The sequence below is a fragment of the Phodopus roborovskii genome, unplaced genomic scaffold (assembly GCF_943737965.1).
Source record: "Phodopus roborovskii unplaced genomic scaffold, PHOROB, whole genome shotgun sequence".
Lineage (NCBI taxonomy): Eukaryota > Metazoa > Chordata > Mammalia > Rodentia > Cricetidae > Phodopus > Phodopus roborovskii.
The window spans coordinates 7,625,415-7,652,838 of record NW_026126511.1 but is presented as its reverse complement, the minus strand read 5'-3'; the positions used below and the strand labels follow the sequence as shown (position 1 = coordinate 7,652,838).

Genomic DNA, 27,424 nt, shown 5'->3' with positions numbered 1-27,424 from the left:
TTAAATTTCTAAAATAAATTAAATGCTGTGGCCTGCCCTTACCCCAGAAGTCCTTGCTACTGGTGTACTAGTTACATACATAGCTTGATGTTGCAAGTGACAGAAGAAAGCGGTAAATGCCCTTTGAGAGAATGAGTGTGGAATCCGCAGGCTGCGACCTCTGCACCTTCACATTTAGGGCTGCAGAAGAGTGAAAGCTTTGCTCTCCTGGAGCCCTGGCAAGTGCTTATTGCAGTTAGTTTTTGTGACTAGCTGTTTCTGAAACAACCATTGCACCAATAGAATACAGTGCTATGTTTGAGCCGTTCAATTTTCCTTGTGTGACCACAGATCGCATCAAAATTACATGTGTTCCAGTGAGACGGGCCTTTAAAGAAATGCCAGGAGAAAGAAGTGGCTTGATCTTAGGGGACCCTTGCCACCTTTAGAAGTTTTGCTAGTCTCACAGCCTCAAATATCTTCAAACCTACCTTGATGGAGGGTGATCTATCATAGCACCTCACAGGTTCCTGCCAGTTTCCAAATGTTTGACAAGAAGATTTTCTTGGAGGGTAGGAGGAGGGAATGCAGCATTCATAACATGTATCACCTACTGTGGTGAACACAAAACCCACCATTATCTTTGTGGCTTGGTACTGAGGACATTTCCAATATTTATCAACAGGAGAGCATCAGTAACTATATAAATCTCATAGATTTATTGGCAGAGGAATGTATTTGAAATAAAAAAGAATGTGTGTTTCCCGTTAGCAGCCCTTACACAACGTGCATTACAAAGTGAAACACACACGTAACAGGAACTTTGTCTGCACCTCCCGGTATTCCTGTGAGTTCGAGCCCAACTACAAAATTCTCTTCGATGCCGTGGCACACTATGATTGTCTGCAAACACAATGCTAAGCAGTGGGTCTCTAGAACCACCCTCTCTTGTGTGACTCCTGTGATATATATTACTTTTCTTTCTGTCTTCCTCTTCAGCTTACAAATCTGCTGAGGATCTGGGCCATTTGGCGTTTGGAGTTTTCCCACAGTCTATATATCGCTGACTGCATACCAAGGGTGTGGGATAAATGGAATGCCTAGTCCTTCATATTTGCTATAGTTTGGCAGTTGGGTTAAGGTGAGATTAAATTCAGGTTGGTACTTGGCAAGGTTACAAAAGGGGCTTCGTGTCAGCTACCTTTTCTTTTCCTTTTGTTTGAGCAGCTATTTGATAATTAATGGTGTTGTCTATTAATTTGTTTGAGTTTGATAGGCGGTGCTGTTGTAACACCTTATTGTAAAGAAAGATTTGCTCCATCTACTGTTTGAATGCCCTGGCACAGATCGCTTTTGGAAGGCAAGGTATATAATGGCTCCTTTATTAACCAGTTTCCACTGGTGAAAACTCCCACATAGTGATTATGTGGGAACATGGAGAGAGAGAATGTAGGGAGAGAGACTTGGAATTGGGGATCACTTGGGAGACAGTGACCTAGTGTGGTTGAAACTTCCTGGAATCTAGGAGAGTGATCCTAGTGATGTCTCCTAGTAATGGAGGATACAAAGCCTGAACTAGCCATCTTCTGCAGCCTGGCAAAGCTTTCGTGGCGGGACTGGGGAGATGTACAAGGGGAGTCCCCTATGGGAATCCCTAAACAACCTGAGCTGATGACAGGACAGAGTGTCACTGTCCAAAACTTACAGCAGGGCCCCACTGGCTAAGACAACATCCATATGGCTCATTGAGTGTAGAGAGGGCTGGCTGGGGCTTGAGCCTTAGTCCTACATCCTACTCTCTTTGGTATGGGAAGGTACTCTTCAGGCTAAAAAAAGAGGAACCTGGACACCAATCCAGTCGTAAAACCCTCCACCCACCTTCTGTCCTGCCTGCAAGATGTTCTGGGGGCAATGGTGGCTTAGAATTTGTGGGAATGGCATCCAATGCTTGATTTAACTTGAAGCTCACACCATGAGAGGGGGCCCATGCCCTACGCTGACTGGAGACTCCAGGAACTGGAGACTAGATAGCACAGAGACATAGTGTAGAACCAAACATCAATCAAACAAAAATCAATCAAATGATTCTTAATGGTACTCTCCATACTCATAGATCGGTGCCTTGTTCAGCCATTACCAGAAAGGTACCCTTCTGCAGTATTTGGGAATGTGTGCAGAGACTCACCGTCAGACATTATGGAGAGAGAGAGACTGAGTTGGAGGTCTTCATTAGGGCCCTCCCCTCATAGCTTGGGGAACCCCATGGAAGAGGGGGAGGAAAGCCTGTAGGAGTCAGGGATGGAGGTCACCAGGGGAACATGGCACACAGAATCAAGTAAGCAGGACTCATGGGATCACAGAGACTGAAGCATGGGTCTGCATGGGTCTGCACGGGTCTGCAAGGGTCTGCACGGGTCAGCACCAGGTCCTCTGTGTATATGATGTGGCTGTTAGCTTGGTGTTCCTGTGAGACTGCCAACACTGGGAGAGGATGTTTCTCTGACTCTATTGCCTGCTCTTGAGACTCTCCTCCTCCTACTGGGTTGCCTTACCCAGCCTCGATATGAGGTCTTTTGCCTTGTCTTTTTGTATCTTGTTTTGATCTGTTTGGCTGCTGTCTTTAGGAGGCCTGCTTTTTTCCTGAAGAGGTAATGGAGGGTAGTGGATCTGGGCAGAACGGGGTATGTGTATGTGGGTGCAGGTGGAGCTAGGGTGCAGGTGGAGGGAGGGAAGGTTGTGATTGGGGTGTAATCTATGAGAGAAGACTCTATTTTCAATAAAATATTGATTACAAACTGTTTCAGGGCATTTGATTTTATGAAAATCATGATTTTTCGTAAAGCATACTTTCTAACTTCTGGAAGTCTTCTTTTGTCATGGACTGAATGTGGCCCTGCCTAAGTCAGGTTAAAGCTCTTGCCCCAAGTGGCTGTGTTTGGAGTTCTTGACTCTAAGGAGGTTATGAAGGGCAGGGCAGGGCCCATCCATCTGACCGCTGTGCGAAGACAAAGGTGAATATGACTAACAGGTACAGGGAGCTGATGCCATCTGTTTGTCAGAGAGAGACCAGCTCTGCTACCACCTGGCTCTTGGATTTCTTCTCTGGAGAATGGAGACAAGTCATTTCTGACCGTTAAGTCACGGCCCTAGGCCTTTTGTTATGGTAGTTCTGCCAGACTAGCCCCATTCTAGATCTCTCTAGTAGGGCTACAGGTCCTGATAGGACCTTTCTTCCAGCAGATAGATAATATCTTTGAGCAGCTAGTATCTTATTTATTTTTTTACCCAAAACCTAGGACAAACCATTTATTTTTTTTTAAAAGATTTTTTTTATTTGCGTGTATGTGTGTGTGTGTGTGTGTGTGTGTGTGTGTGTGTGTGACTCTATGTGTGCTATGGGCATGGGAATTCAGGGGTGTGTGGAGGCTAGATAGGTGTATCCTAACCTCTGGAGCTGGAGTTATAGGGGTTGTGAACCTTTGACATGGGTTCTGGGAACTAAGTTCAGGTCCTCTGCAAGCCCTGAGCCATTTCTTTAAGAAATGCTGATTTCTTCTTGAAAGAGATGTTATTTCATGGTCATAACCTGGGTACTGGGGATGCCCTTCCTCTACAACAGTTATTCTCAACCTTGTTAAGGCTGTGACCCTTTAATAATACAGTTCCATACGTGGTGATCCCAACCATAAAACCATTTTGTTGTTATTTTATAACTGTAATTTTGCCACTGCTATGAATCATAGTGTAAGTATCTGATATGTAGGATAGCTGATATGCAACTCCCAACAGGGTCACAACCTACCAGCTAAGAAATGCTGCTCTATGGTGAGTCAATATTTCTAGGTCTTTCCTAAGAAACTAGGAAATGTACTTCTTAAAGATAAAATTTGTGATAATTTTTATTCATTCTTCAAATTCAAGATTAACGGGGTTTTATTTAATCTTGGTTTTATTACATATAGAAAAGAATCCTGTAAATGGAATTTTTTTTTGTGTTTAGTTTAGAAACAATCATATTTTAAGTATCAATCCCAGTTCTCTCTTCCTCCCAACTTACCATGTCGCCTGCTGACCCCCAACACCCCCTCCCAATCTCCAAAAAGGGTGAGGCCTTCCATGTGGGCTCATCGAAGTCTGTCACATCATTTGGGGGAAGGCCTAGGCCCTCCCCCATGGGAGGAAGTGGAGAGAGATTCCCTCCTTGGGGAATGGGCTCCCAAAGTCCTTTTGTGCACTAGGGATAAACACTGGTTTTGCTGTCAGAGGTCCTACATACTGCCCAGACCTCCTAACTAGCACTCACATTCAGAGGGCTCGGGTTTGGTCCAGTGCTGGCTCCCCAGCTTTATGACTGACATCCCAGTACTCTCACTTGCTCAGATCGGCTGTCTCTGTGGGTTCTCCAGCCTGGTCTTGACCCCTTTGCGCATCACTCCTCCCTTTCTAAAACTCTACTCTAGAAGTACGGCTCAGTAAGTGGAGTTCTTAATATGTCTGGATAATAAAAACCCAGAGTCAGATAGAGAGAGAAACGCTGAGAGATCAGAGAGGAGGAGCAAGCCACGGCACACCTCACCTCCTAAGCATCTCAGCAGACGAGAGCGACTTCCTGTTTCTCCCTGCTTACATCCTGTGTCTGCCCAGCTTCCTCACTTCCTGTCTGTCTGTGCAGACCTCCAGACCTCTATGGTTAGCTAATGGTAAGCTCCATTCTCTGACCACCAGACGGGCCCTATTTGTATAAGCAAGATATTGCCACAAAATCCTCACTTCCAAGAATATAGGGCGGAGCTCAAAATAGATGTGAATATTTCACAAGTGCCCACTTAAACCCGTATTGACACAGATTCTCAGGATAAGATGAGATGCTCTTAATAGTCTCTTGTTTGTTTACCCTCAGTGCATCCCGACTGCAGGTCTGCCCTCCACTCCTCCCACCAACCCCAGGTGCATTTTTAAATTCTCGTCGCCCCCTGCAGGAATCTCACCTCCTTTTAATATTTGTTGCCACTGGATTTCAGAATTTTTCATTCCTTTTGATTTCTCTCAATTTTTGTTTTTTTTCTCTCGTTTCTTCTTACATCACTACCTGTGTGTCTCCCGCCCCCCCCCCCCCGTTTCTCCCAGCTGAGTCTTCACAAAGAAGTTATCTTCATTTCTTCCATGCAAGCTATCACCTCAATTGTTTTCTAATTCTAATTCATAACAAACAAAAACTAAACAAAAAAAAAAAAAAATGGAACCACAGAAAACATTGATGTCAAATCTCACACACAGCCACAGCCCACAACAGACATGCTGCAGAAGGGGTGTCCCCTCCCCCAAATCAGATCAGTCTCTTAGTCGTGATGCTACAGAACCCACTGAACAATAGTGATATACCACACAGCGTTTTCAGCCATTCATTTTTGTTACTTTGTTTAGGTTTTGTTGTTGTTGTTTGCATATTTGCTTCAGGACAGGTTCAAAATAGATTTTCTAATTTTAAAGAACGTTCTTTTCTATTGTTCTTGTGTAAGACTTTAAAAAATGACTACTTGGACAGACACAGTGGTACGCGTCAGCAACGCTAGACTTGGGAGACAGAAGTAGGAGGCTCGCCATCGGTTGAGAGCAGTCTAGATCATTGGCGAACTCTAGGTCAGCCTGAGCTCTGTGGTGATGCCGTGTCTTAAAAGTCAGAATTGAAAAAGAAAGGAAGCAGAAAGGGAAGGGAGGTAGGAAGTTCAGTGGTGTGGCATGCCCTTAGCTGATTTTCTCCTTGAGTTGCTAATTAGACTGCCCAACTGACAGTGTGACAGGCCATTAACTCTACGAAGTTCACCATCTAGAACATTTTTAGTTTTCCATGCCATGTGTGGCTGGTGGGCAGCTAGTTGGAAACTTGCCTGAGCATCCTTCTATTTCTCCTGGCTCACTTACATTTTGAGTCTCCTTCTGAAAGTTTTTCAACCAAGTTGAGGTTTGTCATCCGAAAGAGCCCTTTCAGAGTTTGTGGGGTGAGGACTGCTCTGATCTGTCCGTCTTTCCCTAAAGGGGCTCTCACACCCATTCTCAAGTCAGGTTATTTAAGTGGTATCAAATATATAAATGTATTATATTTTTGAATTTTTGGCTCATGTCTGTGACAGTCAACTGAATATAGTTGTATAAAAAAATGATCAAACTGAAGTTGAAGCCATTGAAAATGCAGAAACTGAGTTTGTTTTTCCTTCTATATGCTTACAACTGACAGGGTTAGCTGAATCATTATATCCATTTCAGGTGAAATTCAGACTTCTCCTGCATCAGAAATATAGACTGCACTGAACTTGAGAAAATAAAGGCTCATCCGTGTAGAGCATATCTTCATCCTTCACTGAATTTCCTCAGAACGACTTTCACGGTATCCATTGCATAGTTGGTAACATGACCTCTTTCCTATAAAACTCATGTCTTGTTAGGACATATTACATGCAATATTTAGTTAGCATGTAGAACTTGATGGTAAGACCTTATTGTTGAACATACCACCTACTGGTGTAACAGGACATGCAGAAGTCAAGCTGGCACTGACCTGAGTTCTCTATCCTTAATAGCTAACTTTCATAGTGCTGATAGGTGTTAATGCATACCACTGGTTGGAAGAAAGTTATCATTGATCCTACCCATTTGTGAACCTCTCTTCCTCCCTCCCTCCCTCCCTTCTTCCCTCCCTCCCTCCCTTCCTCCCTTATGTACTGTAAAGATCTTGCTGTGAATAGCTTTTTCTTTCTAGTTTGTAGTTTAAGGCTTTGGAGATGTCCTATTATACAGTGTGTTGTGAGGATTTTTGTTTTGTCTTTTTCTTTTTTGTTTTTCATTAATTTTTAAGGAATTTTTCTGGTTATATATGAGGATACAGAAAGAGTGAAAAACCATTCTCTTACCATCACTGCCTTAGCACAATGCCTCATTGTGCTTTTGTTTTAACATAATAAATAAATACTTTGGCAGGCTGCTGGCTGTGAGTGTTTTAAGTTGGGAACAGACAGGAATTAACCAATCCTGCTGCTTCTGGATGAGAACACAGAGAGATCCTGGCTGATGATTCCTTCTGTGAAGTGCTTACTATTTTATTTTTAATTTTGTTGTGTTGTTAGCTTTCCCTGCAGAGTGCGCATTTATTGTTCGGGAACGCAACACCTGCTTTGCAGCCAGGGCTGTCTTGCTGTTCCAGAGTGTGTTGGGATTATGCCACGTTCCTTGAAGCCAGGCTTTAATATCTTAGAAAGAAGGATAGAAAGGGACTTCCTTTTTCCTGTAGTGTATCTTTGTGTTCTCTTTGGCTTTGCTTTCTCACAATGCTTGCTTTATTTACAATAGGAGAACTGCAGTTATCAGCAAGCATCGTATCTTGTCCTTTGTACTTAATGCTGTGAACAGGGACTGTCTGATCTTTTCCCTGAGGGTTTTGTTTAGTTTAGAATCTTGTCTTTCTTTGCACAGGCATAAGAATAAAGGGAGAGGTTCTTTTAAAAATCATCCTCTTTTTTTTTTTTTTTTTGCCTGCATTGGTCATTTAAGTCATTTAAACATACCTGGTAGATGATAGTGATTAAAAAGAAGGTGCCCTTTGAGTTGTGGTACCATAGGTCAGATTGACTTGTAATTTAGTTTTGTGCTACCATTATAAAATTTCAAGATTGTAAGTGAAAGCTTCAGTCATAGCAGACATTCATTAACAAGGAGTACATATCCACGGAGATCAAGGGTGTCGTGTTTACTCTGAGATGCTAGTAGGGGATTCCCTACTACCTGCTTAGAACAGCAGTGGGAACAATTTGTAGCATCTTTCTAACTGTAGTTTCCATCATTTAAAAATGGGCAAGGTGGCAAATGACTGCACTATAACTATATTTTAGACTGCTTTATTTTGAATACATCTCATTTGATAGTTCCTAACCTTAAATTTATTATTTTGAAGCTTTCCAAACCAGATGCCTCCTTTCTAAGTAGGGAGAGGAAATGGCCAGTTATGGTCATAAACTAACTTATTACAGGTTTAAGACTTGCTTTCCCTCTTGGAGAATAATGGTGGTGATTATGATTTGCAAATCAACTTGCCTGTTTCCACATTTCAGCTGCACCGTTTTGTGGTCTATTGGTGCATGACACTGCACAATTGGGTTCCTTTCTTCCTTCCTTCTTCCCTCCCTCCATCCCTCCCTCCTTCCCTCCTTCCTTCTTTCCTCCATCCTTTTTCTGAGATAGGATTTCACTATGTAGTCCAGCTTATCCTAGAGCATACTTGTAGCCCAGGCTGACTTTGCATTTTCATCCTTCTGTCTTTATCTCCTGAGCCAGGTGTGTGATGCCCTATGCAACTAATGTAAAAGGAACATTTTTTTTTTTTGAGGTGCTGGGCATTGAACCAGGGCCTAGCATGTACCAGGCAAACATTCAACCACTGGGCTACATTCTCAACTTCAAACAATGAAGTCTGAAGCCACTTTTGAACTCTGTTTCTTTGTACATGAAATGTGTCAGTAAAGTTGAAGTAAGGATTAGAGGATGCAATGCGTCTATGTTATTGACTGTTTATGATCTACTGGGCAATGTCCTAGGTCACTGGCGTAATTGATGAGTGCAAAATGATCCACTTGGGCTTTTCAGTATTAGTGGGAGAGCTAATTAATTAGGTATCACATCAAAGAACACAAAACCTTGACATGATAATTGCTTTAGAGAGAGCTATGTCTCCTTATAGCTATGGGGACTTGAGCTTCCTGAGAGGTTATGAGATGTCCTCTGGGAAGATAAGGGTTTGCTTCCAGTTTTAGAGGTTACTCCTCTACCGTCAGGGTGGGAGCTTGGTGGCAGGTGCTGTAGCTGTAGCTGAGAGCTCTGTCATGATCCATCGGCTGAGAAAAGGGGAGTGACACATTCTCCCAACAAGGCCACACCTCCTAATCCTTTTAATTCTTCCAAATAGTGCTACTATTTGAGTATCACTACCTGGCAAGTACATGAGCCTGTAAGGGCCATTCTTATTCAGGCACACGGTGGTGTGTGGTTCAGGTTGGCTTTCTAGGCCAAGCATGAGGGTGTGAGCGAGAAAACAGTGTTGCATTCTGGAGTCATGTTTGTAATAATCTACTATTGTTACTTTGAAACTCTTCCTAGTTACACCAAATAGGTTTATGTGCTCCAATATTTGTTGCTTCTTTTTCCTATTTATTATCGTGTTTTTGTTTTTGTTTTTTTCCTGAATGCTAATCCCCCAATTCTTCCATTTAGGAAAAAAAAAAATCTGAGAAGAGAGCTTTTGCCTTCTTCCAATCAACTTTACTATTTGAAATTGAATTTGCTTTTGTATATCTTTAGGTAAGATAAATTAAAGAATGCCAACTGATTACCTACTGAGATGTCTGTAAATATTTGATGCTTCTTAGCTTCGTAAAATGCTCAAATAATGTCATTTGTTGTTTAAGTTCAGAAAACTAAAGTCAATTTTGTTAGAGTTGTTGGTATCACATGCTGGCAGAAAGAATAGAGAATTAGCATATTTTGGCTTTTTCAAGAACAACTTTAATAAAGAACCTGCAGAGAGTGTGCAGGAAGGGCTTGAAAGGCAGCTGTTATAGCCAGACATTGGTGGCGCTCGCCTTTAATCCCAGCACTTGGGAACAGAAGCCAGTGGATCTCTGTGAGTTCAAGGCCAGCCTGGTCTACAGAGCGAGTTCCAGGATAGGCTCCAAAGGAATATAGAGAAACCCTGTCTCAAAAAACAAACAAACAAAAAAACAAAAAACAAAACAAAACAAAAGGCAGCTGTTACATCAGCACAATGCATATATGTGTGCATATGTATTCATATGAACATATTTTATACTTGTTCCTTTCAGTAATAATAGTGCAACACTAAATGTGGGTGCTCTGAACACTATCTGTCAAAAAGAAAAACCATGAGAAGACAATTAAAACAAACTTGCAGTGAACTTTTTGTAAAATCTGGATAGTCTAAACTATCAACTGTTTGCTCAAATGTTTAGTTCAAAGAGGAATACCTTTATGGAACAATATGGTATGAATCTTTAGCCATCCCAAGAATACAGGACTCAATGTACGATGATAGGCAGATTTCTGATAGCAAATGCAGTGGAGATTCAGTTTCCTACACTATACACAAACCTCTTGCCTGCAGGATTGGTCATAATGTTTGCCCTGTTATGTTTCTTAAATGGACTGATAGTCATTGTGGAAAATACCATTTGTTTTCTAGGACCTGATCTTCAGGTTTGTGTGTCCAAAAACCCAACATGCTGTACCAGGAAGATGGAGGAGAGGTACCAGATTGCAGCTCGGCAAGATTTGCAGCAGGTGCTTCAGACATCCAGTTCAACATTAAAGCTGCTAATATCTCGAAATGCAGCTGGTTTTCAAGGTAGATGGATCTGAGTTCTGGCACTAATGACCAGCCCTGTTATGCCATTTATTTGTGATAGCAACATCAGTAAAATGAGCTAGGCTTATTTCTTTGTAATTGTGTCTCATTCTGGTATAAAATAAAGTTTGTTTTTCTAGCCATTATAAATTATGTATGGCGCCTTCCTGAGTGCATATTAAATTTGAACAAGAGAAACTTTTGTGTTGTTGAAATAATCCACTGAAATGTGTATATTTGTAGAAAGAGTTATTCTAGTTTTTGATGACATTCACCTATCATTTTACCTCAGTGGAAATACATATTTACTAGATCCTGTGGGAAAAAGAATTAACATGAAATCTCATTGATTTTTTTTTTAACCCGGATAATCATAGGTTTATTTTAAAGAGTGAATTGAAGAAATATTTATCTTGAGTTTTTTTCTGGTAACCCCATGTGAATTTTGTAGAATACAGATTTTAGATAATAAGTGCATCCAAGACTGATAAATTGCAAAGTAGGAGATATTAATTGATGTTTAAGGTCTCGATAAACTCAGAATTCATCCATAACTCAAACAGCATGTTGACACATAAAATTAGTGAGATATGAAATTATAAATCATACTGAAAGATAGATGACCATTTTCTTATTTCAGTCTTTTCTGTAAAAGTCCTTATTACAGCAATAAAATAGTTTAATTTGTTTTCTCTCTTATAAGGCATTATTGTCCCTATGATTAAAATGAAAAAAAGATTAGCTTACGTGACTAATTTACAATTTCTGCTCCATATAGGATATACGTTTGTTAGTCTTCCTATCTGGTAAATATAATAATGTCAATATATGCAAGTAATTTGCATGTTTACATGCATAACTTAAGCACAAAGCTGATTTTTTAAATTATAGTTAGTAACCAAAATAAATGCAGTAAATCACAATAAAATTCAATTTGAGTTAAAATGTAGCTCATGATGAATTGGTGATTTCTTTCCTTCAGAAATTACAAAATGTTAGATTCTAAGTTATTGGCTCCACCATGTTTTGAGGGGTTTTAGGATGTAGCTTCATTTCTGCTATGGGATTTCTTTATAAGAAATTGTAAGGAGGAGGAATTCATTGACATGCAATTTAAACAGATTTGTGATCCAAACTGGCAAACTTAGAAAGCCTTAGGTGCCCATTGGAAGTGATATTATTATTTTTCATGATAATGGGAGCTTTGTGACATAGAAAACATATTTTGAAGTTAAAAGTCCAAGCCAAATAGGGAGTTCCTGGTCCACAGTCAGATGCTTGAGAAGGTAAGGCCAAAGTTGGGGAGAATTCTTAAAATGTGTATTTGAGTCAGTCAATGAAAAGGTTTGCATGGAGAGTGTTACTTATGAATTCTCATTTTCTAGCCTTAAAGTTAATCCTTTCTAGAACAGGTGGCCAGAGAGACCATGGAAAATGATGCCTTCCTTTAATCAGTGGCACTGACTGCAGGCAAGGGCCCAGTGCCATCAGTTGCTGTCACATAGGCACTTAGCATTGGGACATATATACCTTTTTTCTTTCAAAGATATTTTAGCAGAGTTTCATTAACAACATGTTTCTGAATAAATCAATAAAGATCAAAAGATTGTGAAATCTGGAACGGATCAAGCACGAAGATGTGAACTACTTAAAATCTTTGTTGGTATTGCTAAGGGCTGGGTGATGACCACCGTAGTAGCAAAATGGGCATTAAGGTCTGGAACCATCAGTCCATACCAGTTGTCATTTAGTGTCTGTAGTCTTCTGTTATTTTCTGTTTAATAAGTTGCAGGTGCTATTATTAACAGATGAACTTAGGCTCTTACAATTAGCTATAAGCATTGGCAACACTTATTGTTGCTTGTTTTCTTGAGCTTGGTCATTCCGATTGGGGCGAGATGATATCTTAAAGTAGTTTTAATTTTCATTTTCTTAATAGCTAAAGACATTGGATACTTTTACAGATATTTCTTAGTCATTTTTATGTTTTTCTTTTGTATGTAACCAATTTATAAATTGCATCATAAGTTTTGTTGCTTCTTTATGTTTTGAGTTCTTTGTATATTCTAGCTTTAATGCCATTTCAGAGTTTATTGTGGTGATGTATTATTTATGATTTGTTAAAGCTTGCCTGAGGATTCAGAAAGCACAACCTTTAATTCCAGGATTTAGGACTAAGAGGTAGAAGGATCTCTGTTAGTTCAAGGCCACACTGACTACACAAAATTGACTTAGTCCTACAAGAAACAGCTCACACAAAGGTGATCTCAGGACCTGCAATCACAGGCCTTTAATTCCAGCATTGGAGAGGTATAGAAGACAGGAGAAGGGTCTCAGAGCTGGCATTCAGTCTGGGAATGAGTCTCTAACCACATTGAGGAGAGCATAGCAGTGTGAGTGAATGTGAAGAGCAGTGAAGTTGGGAGCTGTCTAAGGATCACCCCTTTGGTCTGAGCTGAGGTAGAGGTGAGAGCTAGTGGCTGGCTGCTTTGCTTCTCTGGTCTTCAGCTTGAAGCTTGGACCCCAATATCTGTCTCTGGGTCTCTTACTTATTGTGCTATAGTTTACTTTTGCACAGGTTGAAAGACATGGGTCTGAATTTGTTCTATTCACCGCGGAAACCCACTTTTCCCAGTCATTTGTTGAAGATGCTGTCTTTGTCAAACATTGGACAACAGTAGCTACATGCACTCGAATTTCCTCAGAGATTTTGTTGTGTGTGATTTCGTTTGTGTCTAGTTTCTGTAATACTTTAGTTTCTTCTTTGACACATTCATTGTTCAGTAACGTGTTCTTTAATCTCCACGAATTGTGTAGTTGCTAGAGAGTGCCCAGCTGATCTTACACCACGCTGTATTGCAGTCAGAAAGGGTGCACAGAGTTATTTGAGATTGTTTTTGTATTTGCTGAGCTTTGCTTTGTGTCCCAGAGTGAGGTCCTTTTTGACGGATCTTCAGGGGCTGTTGTAGAGTGTGTGTGCTTTGTTGTTTGAGCACAGGTACTTAGCAGATCTATAAATTCACTTAATTCTGTTTTTTTCCCCCTGTTAATTTTTTTTGGTTCAGATAATCTGTGTATTGGAGGAAGTGGAGTACTGAAACCAATTACTAAGTTGGTGTTAATCTGTGTTTTGAAGTCCAGCAGTATACTTTTTATGAATGGGGAGTGCCAGAGTTTGATGCAGGTAGACTTAAGATCGTAATGACATCTTAGTTCATTGTTCTTTTGGTTAGAGTGGAGTGTCCTTATTTATCTCTTCTGATTAGTTTTAGTTTGAAGCCTATTTTTATCAGATATTAGGATGGTGACATCCTGGTTCTAGCTACTTGGAATACATTTTTTTTTTTATCACTTTAGTATAAGGTGGTACATATTTTGAAGGTGCCAAGTTTTATTATTTATCAACAAAATAATAAACTAACTTATTAAAGTCAACAAAAAGATAGATTTTAAAAAGGTAAATTTATTTACTTTATGTGCATGAGTGTTTTGCCTGCATATATGTTTGTGTAGCACCTGTGTGCCTGGTGCCTGTGGAAGCCAGAAAAGGGTGTTGGATTCTGCGGCAGAATATTATTTTAAGGTGTGTGACTTTTGTTTGTGCTACATTTGTTTAACTCTGGAATCTGTGTTACTTTGCTTGTGCAAAACATCTGATGGTCCTAATAAAGACCTGATCGGCCAATAGCGAGGCCGGAACAAGGATAGGCTGGGCTGGCAGGCAGACAGTATAAATAGAAGTAGAAAAGAGGAAGGAAGAAGAGAGTAAGGTGAGGACCATGTCAGGGGCCACCCGCCCAGGCACCCGCCCAGCCACCCGCCCAGCCACCCGCCCAGCCACCCAGCCACAGAGTAAGAGTGAAAGTAAGATATACAGAAGAAAGAGATAAAAGCCCAGTGACAAAAGGTAAATGGATAATTTAAGAAAAGCTGCAGAGATAGCTGACCTGGACAAGGGGGAGCTCATGGCCCCCTACTGATAGCTGGGAAACCATCACAAGACCGACCCAGAGCCCCTGAACTCGGGTCAGTTAGAAGGCCTGGGCAGTCTAAGGAACCTCTGACAGTGGAACCAGGATGTGTCCCTGGTGCACAAAAGGACTTTGGGAGCACATTCCCCATGGAAGGATACTTCCTTACCCTAGAGGCATGAGGAAGGGCATACTCCCTACCCCAAATGACTTGACAGATTCTGATGATCCCTCCTGGAAGGAATCACCCTCCATGGAGAGTGGATGGGGGATGGGATAGGGGAGTCAGAGGAGGGCATGGGAGGATGGGTGGGAAAGAGAACTGGGATCAATATGTAAAATAAGAAAAAAATAATAATTAAAAAAGAAACAGCTGGGTAGTAACAAACCAAGCTAAGGTCATGGCATTCACAAGCAATAATAAGATACCATTTGTGATTTGTTTGGGAGCTGTGTGATAGTCCCCTCACAAAGGCCAAAGATTAAGAAGAGTAAAACTTTGCATCTCTAGAACTAGAGTTGAAGACAGTCATGAGCTGCCATGTGGATGCTGGGAATTGAACTCAGGTCCTCTGGAAGAGCAGCACATGGTCTTAACTGCTGAGCCATCTCTCTAGCCCCTGGGTTTTGTTTCTTAATTTGTTCAGCTAACCTACTGAGGCCATAGTATTTAATACCCATTGAAAGGTCTGTGTTGATTACCGTTATCTTGCAGTTTGTGTTCTTATTCTATTTCATATTTCAGTATTTACAGTTTCATTTGTTTTTTATCCATAGCTTCTTGGCTATGCTAGACTTCCCATCGGTCCAAAGTATAGTTTCTGTATCCTCTGTTGGACTGGTTTTATGGGTGTGAATTATTTTAGTCTGTTTATATTGTGGGAAGTTTTCCCTGTTCCATCAACTATGCCTGATAGTTTACCAGGGCTTGTTGTCTGGGTTGGTGTCTGTGCTACCTTAGAGCGTGGAATGCATTGCTCCAGGCTTTCCTGGCCTTTACAGTTTCCATTGAGAAATCAGCTGTTATTCTCATGTGTTTTACTTTATAGAGGATGTGATTTCTCCCTGGCTTCTTTCAATATTGTCTCTTAGTTCTGTATATTTAGTGTTTCAACTATAATACTCCAGGGAGTTTCCTGTCCAGTCCTGTCTGGTGTTCACGTGCAGGTTTGTCTTTCCTTACGTTGAAGATGTTCCTTGATTGTTGGAGATCTGTTGCAAGCCATTGGCCTTGGATTCTTCTCCTTCTTCTATGCCTACAATTCATAGATTTCATCTGTTCAGGGTCATAAAAAGTTCCTGCATATCCCTTTAGTGTCCTCCTCCATATCTTAAATATTATTTCTTTAAGCCATCCAGTTCCTCTACTTTGATATGGATATTCAACTCATTCTACTGGTAAGACTTTTCCACAATTTTTCTAATGGAATTATTTTTTTTTTCAACTCCTTCTTCATTTGAATGTTAGCTTTCTTCAGTATTTCTAACTCTTTCCTGAATTCGGTTTCCATATCTTGAATTTCCCTTGTCTTTTCACTCAGCCATATACTTGTTATGTTTAAGAAAATCGGCCCATGAGAGAAAGATGCCATGTGACAGGGTTCAAGCAGAGGTTTTTGTTGTGTGTTTTGTTTTTTAAATTAAGGAATGGGATCGTAAAAGGGGAAAAGGGAAGGGGAGGGACTGTTCTCTGGGGTCACAAGCAGCAAGAGAGAGGAGAAAGGAAAGAGGGAGAGAGAGAGGAAAGGAGAAGGGAGGCAGAGAGAGACAGGGAGAGAGGAGGAGAGGGAGAGAGAGGAGGATGGGAGGTGGGCGGGCCCCTTTAAAAGGGAACACAGTGAATGTGCACAGGTGGTGCTCTTAGTGGCCGCAGTTGAGGGTGTATCCTGTCAGAACCCCAAGGATAGGCCAGCGCAGATGCCTGAACACTAACACTTGTACATCCTTGGAGTTTACCCAGTTTCCTCCTTCCTCTTTAGCTTCACCGAGATGCCTGTTCGTGTCTTCTATAAACACTCTGGGTTCTTCGATCATTTTTATGGTTATTCTCCTAAATCCTGTGCCCTGGGCATCACGCGGTGAATTCCCGTCAGAGAACATTTCCATAGACCTGGTAGGTTTCAGGGGAACAGACAGCCTGTGGTTTTGTGATGTGACCCAGACACGCTGATCTCTCTACTTGGTTGTGTGTCTGACGTGAGGCTCCATCCTGCCTCTGTTCTGATTTTGTTCTTGCCACATTTGGTTCCGTTCTGATCAAGAGTGAAGAAGGGGTAGGTGAGTCCTAATTGTCAGTGTTGGGTTTTGATTAGAGCAGCAGATCAGGTCCAGGGGAGCCTACAAGGCAGGGCTTGCACAGTCTTCAGGACTGAGCTAGGCCTGGGTGTTAGAAAGGCAAGACTAGGCGAGGCCAGCACACAAGCTGGCAACTGGAGTTAGGCCTCCAGGTTGGGGGTGCTCTGGGCAGATGAGTTTCTGGAGAATTCACATTTCTAGCTTTGTGAATTAGCCTCCTTTACAGTTGTTGCTTAAAAGAGTGGTGTTGGGTTGGAAGGAGCTTGGCTGGTATGAAGTGGCCTTTTCCCTCGCTGGTCCCATGGAACTCTACAGACGCAAGTCTTATAATTAGTCCTTGCTTATGGCCAGCAGAGACTATTATTTGGATCTGTGAAGTTAGTGTCTTCCAGTCTACTGTAGATGGAGGCTGGAGGATAACAAGAGTGAGAAAAGATGTCAAGCCCATTACTGGAAGAGTCATGGGTTTATCCTGTGTAGAATTCACGTTGATTCTTGTCTACTAGGGTATGCCGTGTGTAGGCTGTTAGGCCAGAGTCAGCTTCAGGGACAACACTACTTTCTAAAAATAAAAAGTTTACTGGAGTTCATCTCAGTTGTATTTTCTCATAATTAACAAAATACCATTCAAAAACTGTTGCTGTGAGGGTTCTGTGCGATGGCTTGAGTTGTCACTGTTTTGTGAGGCAGTCATGCCTGGAGCATTTTGTAACCTGAAGGGAGCAAGCTGATGTCCTCATGTCTACTGCACTGCCCTTGTCACAGCCCAGAAGTCACCGTGCCTCATTTGCATGGACTACAGAGTGCTAATGAGTAAAGCAAAACCGCTCTGGATAACCGTGAGTGCCTTTCCCTTTGATGACAGTGATTGCCTGCTTTAAATATGCTTCAAAAAGTGTTACAACCAGTGATTTATTTATGCATGCACTGATGTATAGTGTGTTTTATGGACATAACCACATATGGCTGTGATAGTCACATGATATCCAGGAGACCGCATGTCACAGCAATCCTCTTCATCCTCTGCCTGTTACATTCTTTCCTTCTCTTCTGGAATGTTCCCTCAGCCTTAGTGTCTTATTAGAAATGTTATATTTAGATGATAATACAATTACAACATTTCTTCTTTCCCTCCTTCTAACCTCTCCAAATATACCTCCTGCTGTCTTTCAAATATGACCTCTTTTTTATTAATTGTTATATGAATATATTTATATTTAATTTCACACATGTACACACACATACGTATATATCTTACTCGGTCTGTATAACGTTACCTCATGCATGTTTCCCGTGCTGATGGCAATTTGATATGGGATAACAAGTTGGTGTGCTCTTCCCCTGGGGAAGACATTTCTCTCATTCTCAGCATGTCTTAGTTGCCCGTAGTTCTTTGTGTAGTCCTCATGGGCTTTCCCCCATGAATAATGATACTTTTTAACAGCGAGAGATACTTGATCAAAAGCTTGTTGCTCTAACTCCTGCGCCTGGTGCAGACAGACATGCAGCAGGTGTAATTAAAGGAGCTGCTGGAGCAAGGGAAGCAATGTGTGGCACCTAGCATGGGGAAATTTCCAGGAGGTTAAAGATTGCTTCACTCCCTGTCTCTCTTGCTCTCCCCTTATGCTTTGCTTCTCTCTCCTTACCCTTTATTAATGTTTCATTGTGCCTGTCCAGTGCTTACTAGGTACCAAGACATTCGGATTGTACCCAGTATTCGGATGCTAACCCTCCCTACCTGTATTGCTTCCTTCAGATTTGTGTTGTGCTACTGTGAGTTTGACCAATCATGAATTACCAAGAGGCATTGCCTAGATGCTCTGTTACTGGCACCCAAGTAGATTCCTCATCTCCCAGCAGGACAAGTTTGTTATCTCCATATAGTAGCCAGGGTGTTTATAATCAACTGCTCTTGTCTTTGAAGAGTTAAATGTTTTAAATATGTGTCAGCAGGTTGCTATTAGTTATGGAAAATGGGCCAATCTCCTTCCTATATTCTAGGTAAAAGCAGCAAGCTTGTTTTGCATGAAACATTATCAGTAGTGGGACATTTCTAATTCTAATATCATGTTCACACTGACAGACTCTTGTGTGAACTCTGAAAAGTATATTTGGGGGCTTTGGAGGTCTGGAGGTGATATGCTTGTCCTTCAATCATAAGGTCCTGAGTCTGATTCCCAGCAGCTATATAAGAAGTTGGACTGTAGGCTGGTGATCCTTTGCTCTATGTCTAAAATCCATGTATGAGCGAGTACATACCATGTTTGTCTTTTTGTGACTAGGTTACCTCACTCAGGATGTTTTCTTCTAGTTCCATCCATTTGCCTGAGAATTTCAAGATTCCATTTCCCCCCCCCCCCACTGAGTAGTAGCACTCCACTGTGTAAATGCACCATATTTTCTCCATCCATTCTTCAGTTGAGGGGCATCTAGGTTGCTTCCAGCTTCTGGCTATTACAGACAATGCTGTTATGAACATAGTTGAACAGATGTCCTTGTGTGAATATGCATCTTTTGGGTATATGCCTAAGGGATCTTCTGAACATGGGTCTCAGTTAGGAGGCCTGGGAAGTCTATGGGACCTCTGACAGTGGAACCAGGATGTGTCCCTAGTGTAGAAATGGACTTCAGGAGTCCATTTTCCATGGAGGGTTACTCCCTTAGCCTAGAGACAAGGGGGAAAGGCCTAGGCCCTACCCCAAATGACTTAACAGAACTGATGATCCCTCTTGGAAGGCCTCCCCCTCCCTGGGGAGTGGATGGGGTGGGGTGGGATGGGGGCATCTGTGGCAGCATGGGAGGATGGGAGGCAGAGGAACCTGGGATCAATATGTAAAATTAGGAAAAATATTTTTAAAAAATTAGAAAAAAAGAAAGTTGGGCATGTCCCATTGTGTGGAGGATTGAGAGGAATGGCCCCCAGAGGGAACTGCATTATTAGGAGGTGTGGCCTTGTTGCAGGAAGAGTATCATTGTGGTGGGTGGGCTTTGAGGTCTCCCATGCTCAGTTTGGCTCTCAGTTGCTTCTGCTGCCTGCAGATGAAGATGTAGAGCTCTCAGCTCTTTCTCCAGGATTATATCTGCCTACGTGCCGCCATGAAGAAAAATAGACTATACCCTGAAATTGTAAGCAGTCCCAATTAAATATTTTCCTTTTTAAGAGTTTCCCTGGGGTCTGGAGAGATGACACTAGCTGCTCTTCCGCAGGACCCAGGTTCAATTCCCAGCACCCACATGGCAGGTCACAACTGTCTGTAAGTCAAGTTCCAGGGGTTCTGACGCTGCACTTATGAAATATGTTTAACTAAAAAAAAAAAAAAAAAAGAGTTGCTCTGGTCCTGTGCCTCTTCACAGCAACACAAACCTTAACTAAAACACTTTGATTGTCCCATACCAAACTGTCCACACTGAAAAGCATATATAGAATTAACAGTATAGAGAGACAGCAGGTTGTATTTAGAAATATATGCATAAATACACAGATTTCATGCAATAACAATAAAAAACAAGAACATGAATTTGGAAGAAAGCAAGGAGTATATGGAAGGTCTGAACAGGGGAGAGGGAAGGGAAGGGAGAAATGTTACCATTAAACTATAATTTCAAAGTTTTAAAGAAATATAAAACAAAATTTGCTTGTGGGATCCTATTTCCAGAACAGTGTGTTGGAGGCAGGAGGATCCCCATGAGTGTGTGCCCTGGGGTGTGTGGAGGTCAGGTGACAAGTTGCAGGAGTTCTGTCATGTGGCTTCTGGAGATTGAACTCAGGAGATGAGGGTTGGTGACAAGCACCTTTACCTTGGGAGCCATCCCGCCAGCCTCCAGTTGGATTGATAGAACATGCACCTTGGCTGGCTTACTAGATACTTATTAAAGTTGCTCTTCTGGGCAACACAATCAGGTTACATTCCCACCATTCTTTGGGTGACTTGCCACTTAGTTGCTTTCTTCCCTCAGGGCATTGTCAGGATTTGTGAAAGGTAGCTGTGATAGACACAGTGATCTCTGTTTGGGAAGTGCGTGGGCTCCCTGGTGATTTCACAGCCTGGGTGTTTCTTTTCTTTATTTTACTATTATTATTATTTTTTAACCAGGTTCTTTGTTTTGTGCGCTATAAGCTCCTATGAATATATCATGTATAGCTGCACACCTAGAGAATATGTACAGATATCACCTTAGCTTCCCAAATTTGAAAATTTTCATGAAAATAATTGAAGTGTCTTTTGTTTTCTCTAGAAAAGGCCGAGGGTGGCACCTTGTTACTCTTACCTCTCTTTCTGACATTTTGTTGTTCCCTATTTCTTCCACATTAAATTAATTCACCATAACAGATTTTCTAAAATTCCAGCACCGCAAATGAATACATACAGAACAAACTCATACCGATGTGTGCATGCATAAATCTTACCGTGCATAGTGACAGAGATGGCAGCTTATAGACCACAGCTTCACAGTGAGCACCAGCTTCCTGTCTGTGTTACTTTCCTACCCCCAAGGTCCTGGCTTTCTGGTATTTCCGCTGAGTCATAGATCTGTGATGGGAAACTCCTAGTCTTCAGCCTAGATGGTGAGACAGTGTGTCTTCTAGCTTCTAACACATATACAAACATTGCAATATTAACTGTCCACCATGTGGCTCTTGGTGTCAATGGAAATCAAGTACTGTTTTTTATTACTCTCATGCCTATTAGGTATTATGGGGATGATTAACTTTACAAATTAGTAAATTTGTATAGCACAGTAATCTTTAAAAAGTGCAGATGAAGTATATAGTCTTTCCTCTGTTATGTCTATCTTTAAATATTAGGTTTTGTGATAGTTCTATGACAAGAAGTAGGTAATTCTTACCTGTCTTTAAATCATGGCTTAAAAAAAAAACACTCTTAGAAATATTTACTTGTGAAGAAGCAATAATTGTTGGGAAATTTAATGTGAGTTTTCACAAAACCCAAATCAATTTTGATCAATGTCTGTCTTATTTTCTTATGACTACATATGAAAAGATGAAATAGAGAAAGTAAAATAAAAATACCCTTTCCTGAATGTTGTAGAGGAATACACATTGAAAAAGAGTTGTAATAAAACAGCTACACTTAACTGATTTTTATAATTCAATAAGATGAATTATTTAGAAAAAAATTTACCAAAGGGAAGAAATAGTGAGACATGAAACTGTGTGTATTCAATCGTGAAATTTACACTCTACCCTTTGTTTATTACTATTCAACAAATACCTGAATATGGGCATTTTTGCCAATTGTGTCAGTTACCATGTGGAGATATATATTATATTGTAACTGATAGTTCTGTAAATCAAAAAGTTTTGTATGTCAAAAGTAAGTTACAAATGGCACCTATGCGTATTTACTGCTCTTTCAGAGAACAGAACCTACATGGTAGCCCATTAGTGCTATTAACTCCAGTTCTAGGGGATCTGATTGATGTTCTCTACTGGCCTTTATGTGTGCCAGGCACAGACATGGTACACATACACACATGCATGAACATTCATGCATGTAACATTAAAAGTGACAGATCTTTAAAAGTAAATAAGAAGCTGGTAGAAAAATGGAGATTGAAAAAAAGCAATAAAAATTCCCTAATATATTTGATATGAAAGTAAAATTTCAAGTAGTGAATACTACTTTTATTACAAATTACTAACTTATAGCTATTATAATTTTTGGTGTTGAGTCAAATTTTGTTGACTGTTGTCTAGATGGAGTATGTGACATCAGCTTTTTTCAAGTTGTTTTAGTGTTACTTATTTAGTTTTAAGAAAGATCTCTTGCCCCTGAGAAGTGCACAATACAACTATTTAGTTTAAAAAATGGTCATTTTTTGAGAGCTCATAGTTTTATGTTCTTTAAGACCCTACAGAATTATATATATATATATATATATATATATATATATATATATATATATATGATAACTGTAATCACTTCAGTTTTAGAAGAAATACAACTTAATAACATTAAAAGTTAAAGAAATTACCTGGGCATAGGTTGCCTGCCTTTAATCCCTCTTGGGAGGTAGAGACAGGCAGAGTGAGTTCCTGGCCATCCTGCACTACATAGTGAGTTGCAGGACAGCCAAAAGGCTATGTATAAAGACCCTCTCTCAAAAGCCTTTTAAAATTAATTTACAATTCAATAACATGTTTTCAACTTTTGTATACTATCTCATGGCATTTATTATGAGCTCCAGATTTATATTTGAACATGATTACTGGGTAGTATGTGTTATATGGAGAACATTTGTTCCGATTTTCCTTACTGGTGAACATCTCCCAGTATAGTGAACTTAAGGACAATTACATATTGCTGTAGTGATAGGACATGGCAGAATGTAGAATGGGAAGTATTTACATGGTTTGAACTAGTGTTTGTGGGCAGAAAGAAGGGAAATTAAACACTTTAGACAACTAATTAATAATAAAACCAACGTGTAGGATGTCTGGTTGTTTTCATTTTTAGCCTTTTTGATTTTCTGCACAGATGGGCACAGATGAAGTAGCACTCATGCATATGTTTGAGCAGCTGCAGTGGGACATTATGGTGACAGAAGATTCATCCATTCATTTAATACGTATCCATAGGGCCAAAGGAGCGAACTCTATGTTCTTGCATTGTTTTAAGTCCCTGAGTGAAAAAAAAAGCATAAGTTAAGCAACATTTAATGCTTTGGAAAAATAGAGAGAGCAATGTTGAGAGCACTTTTCTGCCAGCCTGGTCCCAGAGCTGCCTCAACCCCAAATAACACACAGAGACACTGTATTAAATATAAAGCTGTTGGCTTGTTACTAGCATTTCTTATTGGCTAGCTCTGTCTTAATTATTAACCCATTTCTATCAAGCTAAGTGTTTCCATGTGGTCTTAGCTTACCCGAGAGAAGGTTCGGACTTCTTCTCTCCAGTCCCTACATCTTGTCTCTCCTCTTGACTCTCCTCCACTGCATCTCCCAGAATCCTCCTTGTCTCCTAGTCCCACCTATCTTGCTTTCCATTGGCCAACAGGGCTTTATTCATTAACCAATAAGAGAAACATATTTACAGAATGACATCTCCCATCATTATGGGTGACAGAATATTTGTCCATTCATTTAATAAATATCCATAGGGCCAAAGGAGCAACCTCTATTTTCTTGCATCGTTTTAAGTCCCTGAGTGAAAAAAAAAAAAGTGTAAGTTAAGCAACATTTAATGTTTTGGAAAAATAGAGAGAGCAAAGTGAAGGGGACCAGAATTACTTCAAGGTTGCAATGTTAGATTGGATATGCAGAGCAAAGGCAATTATTGTAGCAAAGATTTGAAGTGGAGGAGTTAGTCACATGCCTATCTGTGAGAAACACAATGTAGCAAGAGAGGCTACTGTGAGAAAGTCTCAGGTGCCAGAGGATAGCAGCAAGGAGGCAGATGCAGCTTCACTGCAGTGAGTGATATCCAGTTCATGGATTACAAGGGATTTATATCATAGAGGTCACAGGGAATAGAACAGGTGGACCATACAGGGTCTCTCCTGAAACAAGAGTTTCCACATATCTTCTTGATTCGAAAAATTATCTGTAGGCTTTGGACCGGTTTGTGCTAGGACTGTATTGAACCTAAGCTCAGCCAGGAAATTATTTTCATATTTCAGAAGGGACATCATAATGTTTTAGATCTAGTTGTTTGCAGTGGAGGCAGTAGGTAGTTGTCAAATTCAGGATATATGATCACCAGTGTTCCCTGGGCATAGTAAAAGGAAGTGATGATAGAATGAGCCTGGTGTAGTGAAGTATGTAGGTGTGTCTGTGCAACAGCTGCCTGAGGTGCTGTGGAATCACAGAGGCCACTTGTGGGATCTCAGTGTTCACCTTTGACACAGACTTGATGAATATTTGTGTGAAAGACTAGCAGACTGCTCTATTGCCTGGTTTGTAAAATGATAGAAATATTCCTATAATAAAACACATCTATAAAGTCTCATACCCACAAAGTAATACCCACAAAGAGTAGATGGGAAGAAATGATCAAACTCATGGTTGAAATCAATGACAAACACAAACAAAAAAATCTCATTCCTATATATGAAAAAAAATTTTTGACAAAATAACCCATGTTTCCTTGATTCTACATAATGAAAGATACTTATTATTTAAATATGTAGGCCATTATAAAGAAATGAATAGTACACAAAATCAATTTGAGTAAAATCTGAAGCAAAGTGAGCATTTTAGGGAGAATTCATGCAGTTAGGCAAAAGTGAATACTTGTAATTAAATTGAAGACCATGAGTTTGTAACAAGACATTTGTTTTAGCAGGAAGATATATCATAGATACGTAAAAATTAAAACTAACAATACATCATGTGAATTTCTGTAGTTTGAGACTCATTGAAGTTTATTTTGAAATATTGCCAAAATATTCATAAGCCATATTTGCTAGATCATACAGACGAGAATGAAGTAATTTCTGTTTGCCAAGCAATATTAATTGCTGTCAGTCATTTAAATAATAGATTTTACTTGTAATTTCTTTTATATATTACAAATATGTCTAGTTTTATAATTAACAATTGCTATAAAATTAAAAAACTCACATAGCCTTATAGTCTATTATGAACTATTAAATACAGTTTATTAAAATGTAGAGAAGTTCTTAATACTTGAACTGATATTTTTTGTAGCCTTGGGGAAATAGCAGATTAAGATGAAAATATTACACTCTCATCTTTAACATTCAATTGACAGACTGGTAGGGTATAATAAAAAAATGAGATACCTCTCTTTCCTCAAATAGAGGACTTAAATTTTATAACCATTCTCCAGTGTACTCATTCATGATGGGAAATTACCCATGCATATCTTTGTGCTTTCAAAATAAAATATATTGAGCAGTAAATGGAATTTAGATACTATAGATTTTATGCAGAAGGCAAAGGGCTTGAAATGACAGCTCAACATCCAGTGAGTTATATAGTAAATAAATAAAGGGTAATTGTTGGATACCTATGCTCTGATTTTTTTTTATTCCAGAGTAATGTTGCCCTTGGACAAACTTTGTGTAAACAAAGATAATTGAACTTCTGCACTCTAAAGGATATTGTTCTCTTGTACTAGTAATTTGACTTCATCCCCTCAGGGCACAAGCTTGCCTTGAATGTTAATGTAGAAAACATATTCCATAGTTTTCCTTAAGTAGGAATACATTGAAGATAGTCCATAATAGAGTACTGCTCTTTGCAATGGGAAAACATCTATTGTGAACGGTTGGAAAATATGCTTAGGAGTTTAAGAAGTAGGGCTGAAGGATTTGGAAGTCCAAATTTTGATCCTGACTGTAGACTTGTTTGCTGGGCCTCAATTTCCTTGCTGTGTAAATAGGAAATAACAGTACTTTCTTCAAGGCAGCCACTGATGGGGATCCACTGAACCGATGCCCGTGAGGAGCCTACTGTGGTGGGAGCTAGATTATAAACACATAGCATATGTTGCCACCGTCTTAACTCCACAGGCACCAAGTGTGCTTCTGGTACACAGACACAAGCATGAATGAGATACTTAGGTACCAAAAATAAAATAAGTAAATCGTAAAAGGATTCAAAATGTGTGCTTATTGTGCTTGTCTTCTAGCTGTAGTCCCAAGACAGCACCCTAGGCAGATCTAGGCCAACTGACTGAGCTCTTCTTGCAACAAACCACTGTAGCAAATTTGTATTAAATCATCTATGTATTTAGCAACCCCTCAATATATTTAGTATAATCCTTATTTTAATGAGATCATATGTTTTCATGTAGATTAAGAGTACATTTGACAGTACACTTAATTGTTCTGGAAAGAAGTTTCATAGCGCTTAGTTAAATACATCTTACCCACTCTTTTTGTATATTGGAATGCATTCTTTGTGCAACAGCTGGGCCTTGAGACATTCTGGATCTCCATAAAATGAGGGAAAGCCAAGAAAAGGCACAGAATTGGTTTAGGGAATAGAATGAATCATTGGAAAGGATTAAGTGGTGCATAGTGACTTGGATAGACTTTAAAGGCACAGACTTGAATGGTGAGATGAAGTAAGACAATGGGCATATAACTATATATATATATATATATATATATATATATATACACACATATATGTATATATACACAATATATATATATTCATACATGTGTATATATCTATTTATCTTAAAAGTATGTGTAAATAAATTCTACATAATAATCTTATGTGTATCTATTTCTCATTTTTATTGTTTCTTAAGTTTTTCCTGGGGGGTTACTACAAGAGGGTGCAGGGCAGATATGGGGTGCATGATGTGAAATTCCCAAAGAATCAAAAAAAAATTATATTTAAAAAAAGAAATAAACTTGGGAGAGAATTTAAAAGTGAAAAAAAATAAAATCTCTGTGATTATTTTTAACATTTAACTGAATATACATGCTATAAATCATGGATAGTGTCAGTTTTAGTTTAAATCTAAATTATAGCATTATTTATGATCCCGCTGATTAATAAATTCAGTTCCCTTTTGGGTTTTAGTAGAAGGGACAGAGTTCGTAACTTGTGTTTTAAATGTTCTCTGGAGTTAAAATGTGCTACAAGTTTTTTTAAAAACAGTATTTTTTGGTGTCCCCTACTTGAAATTCTTTTGTTTTAGAAACCTAAGTGGTGTTTTGCCGGCTGCAGGATGACTAGGAAGGCTATTTTAACAGTCCAGGCTAGAGCAGAGGCAAGGGAGAAAGTTTTAGTAGTGGGAGCATGGGGGGGGGGGCGGACTCTGAGTGCTCA

General features: G+C 39.9%; 1 protein-coding gene across 1 annotated transcript in view; it reads left to right on the top strand.

The window, feature by feature from the left end:
* Window positions 1-27,424, top strand: part of Gpc5 (glypican 5) — a 265,521-nt gene that overhangs the window by 17,846 nt on the left and 220,251 nt on the right. The window contains exon 3 of the mRNA XM_051195748.1: window positions 10,223-10,384. Coding sequence (XP_051051705.1) covers window positions 10,223-10,384 — 162 coding nt within the window. The remainder of the gene's footprint in view (window positions 1-10,222; window positions 10,385-27,424) is intronic.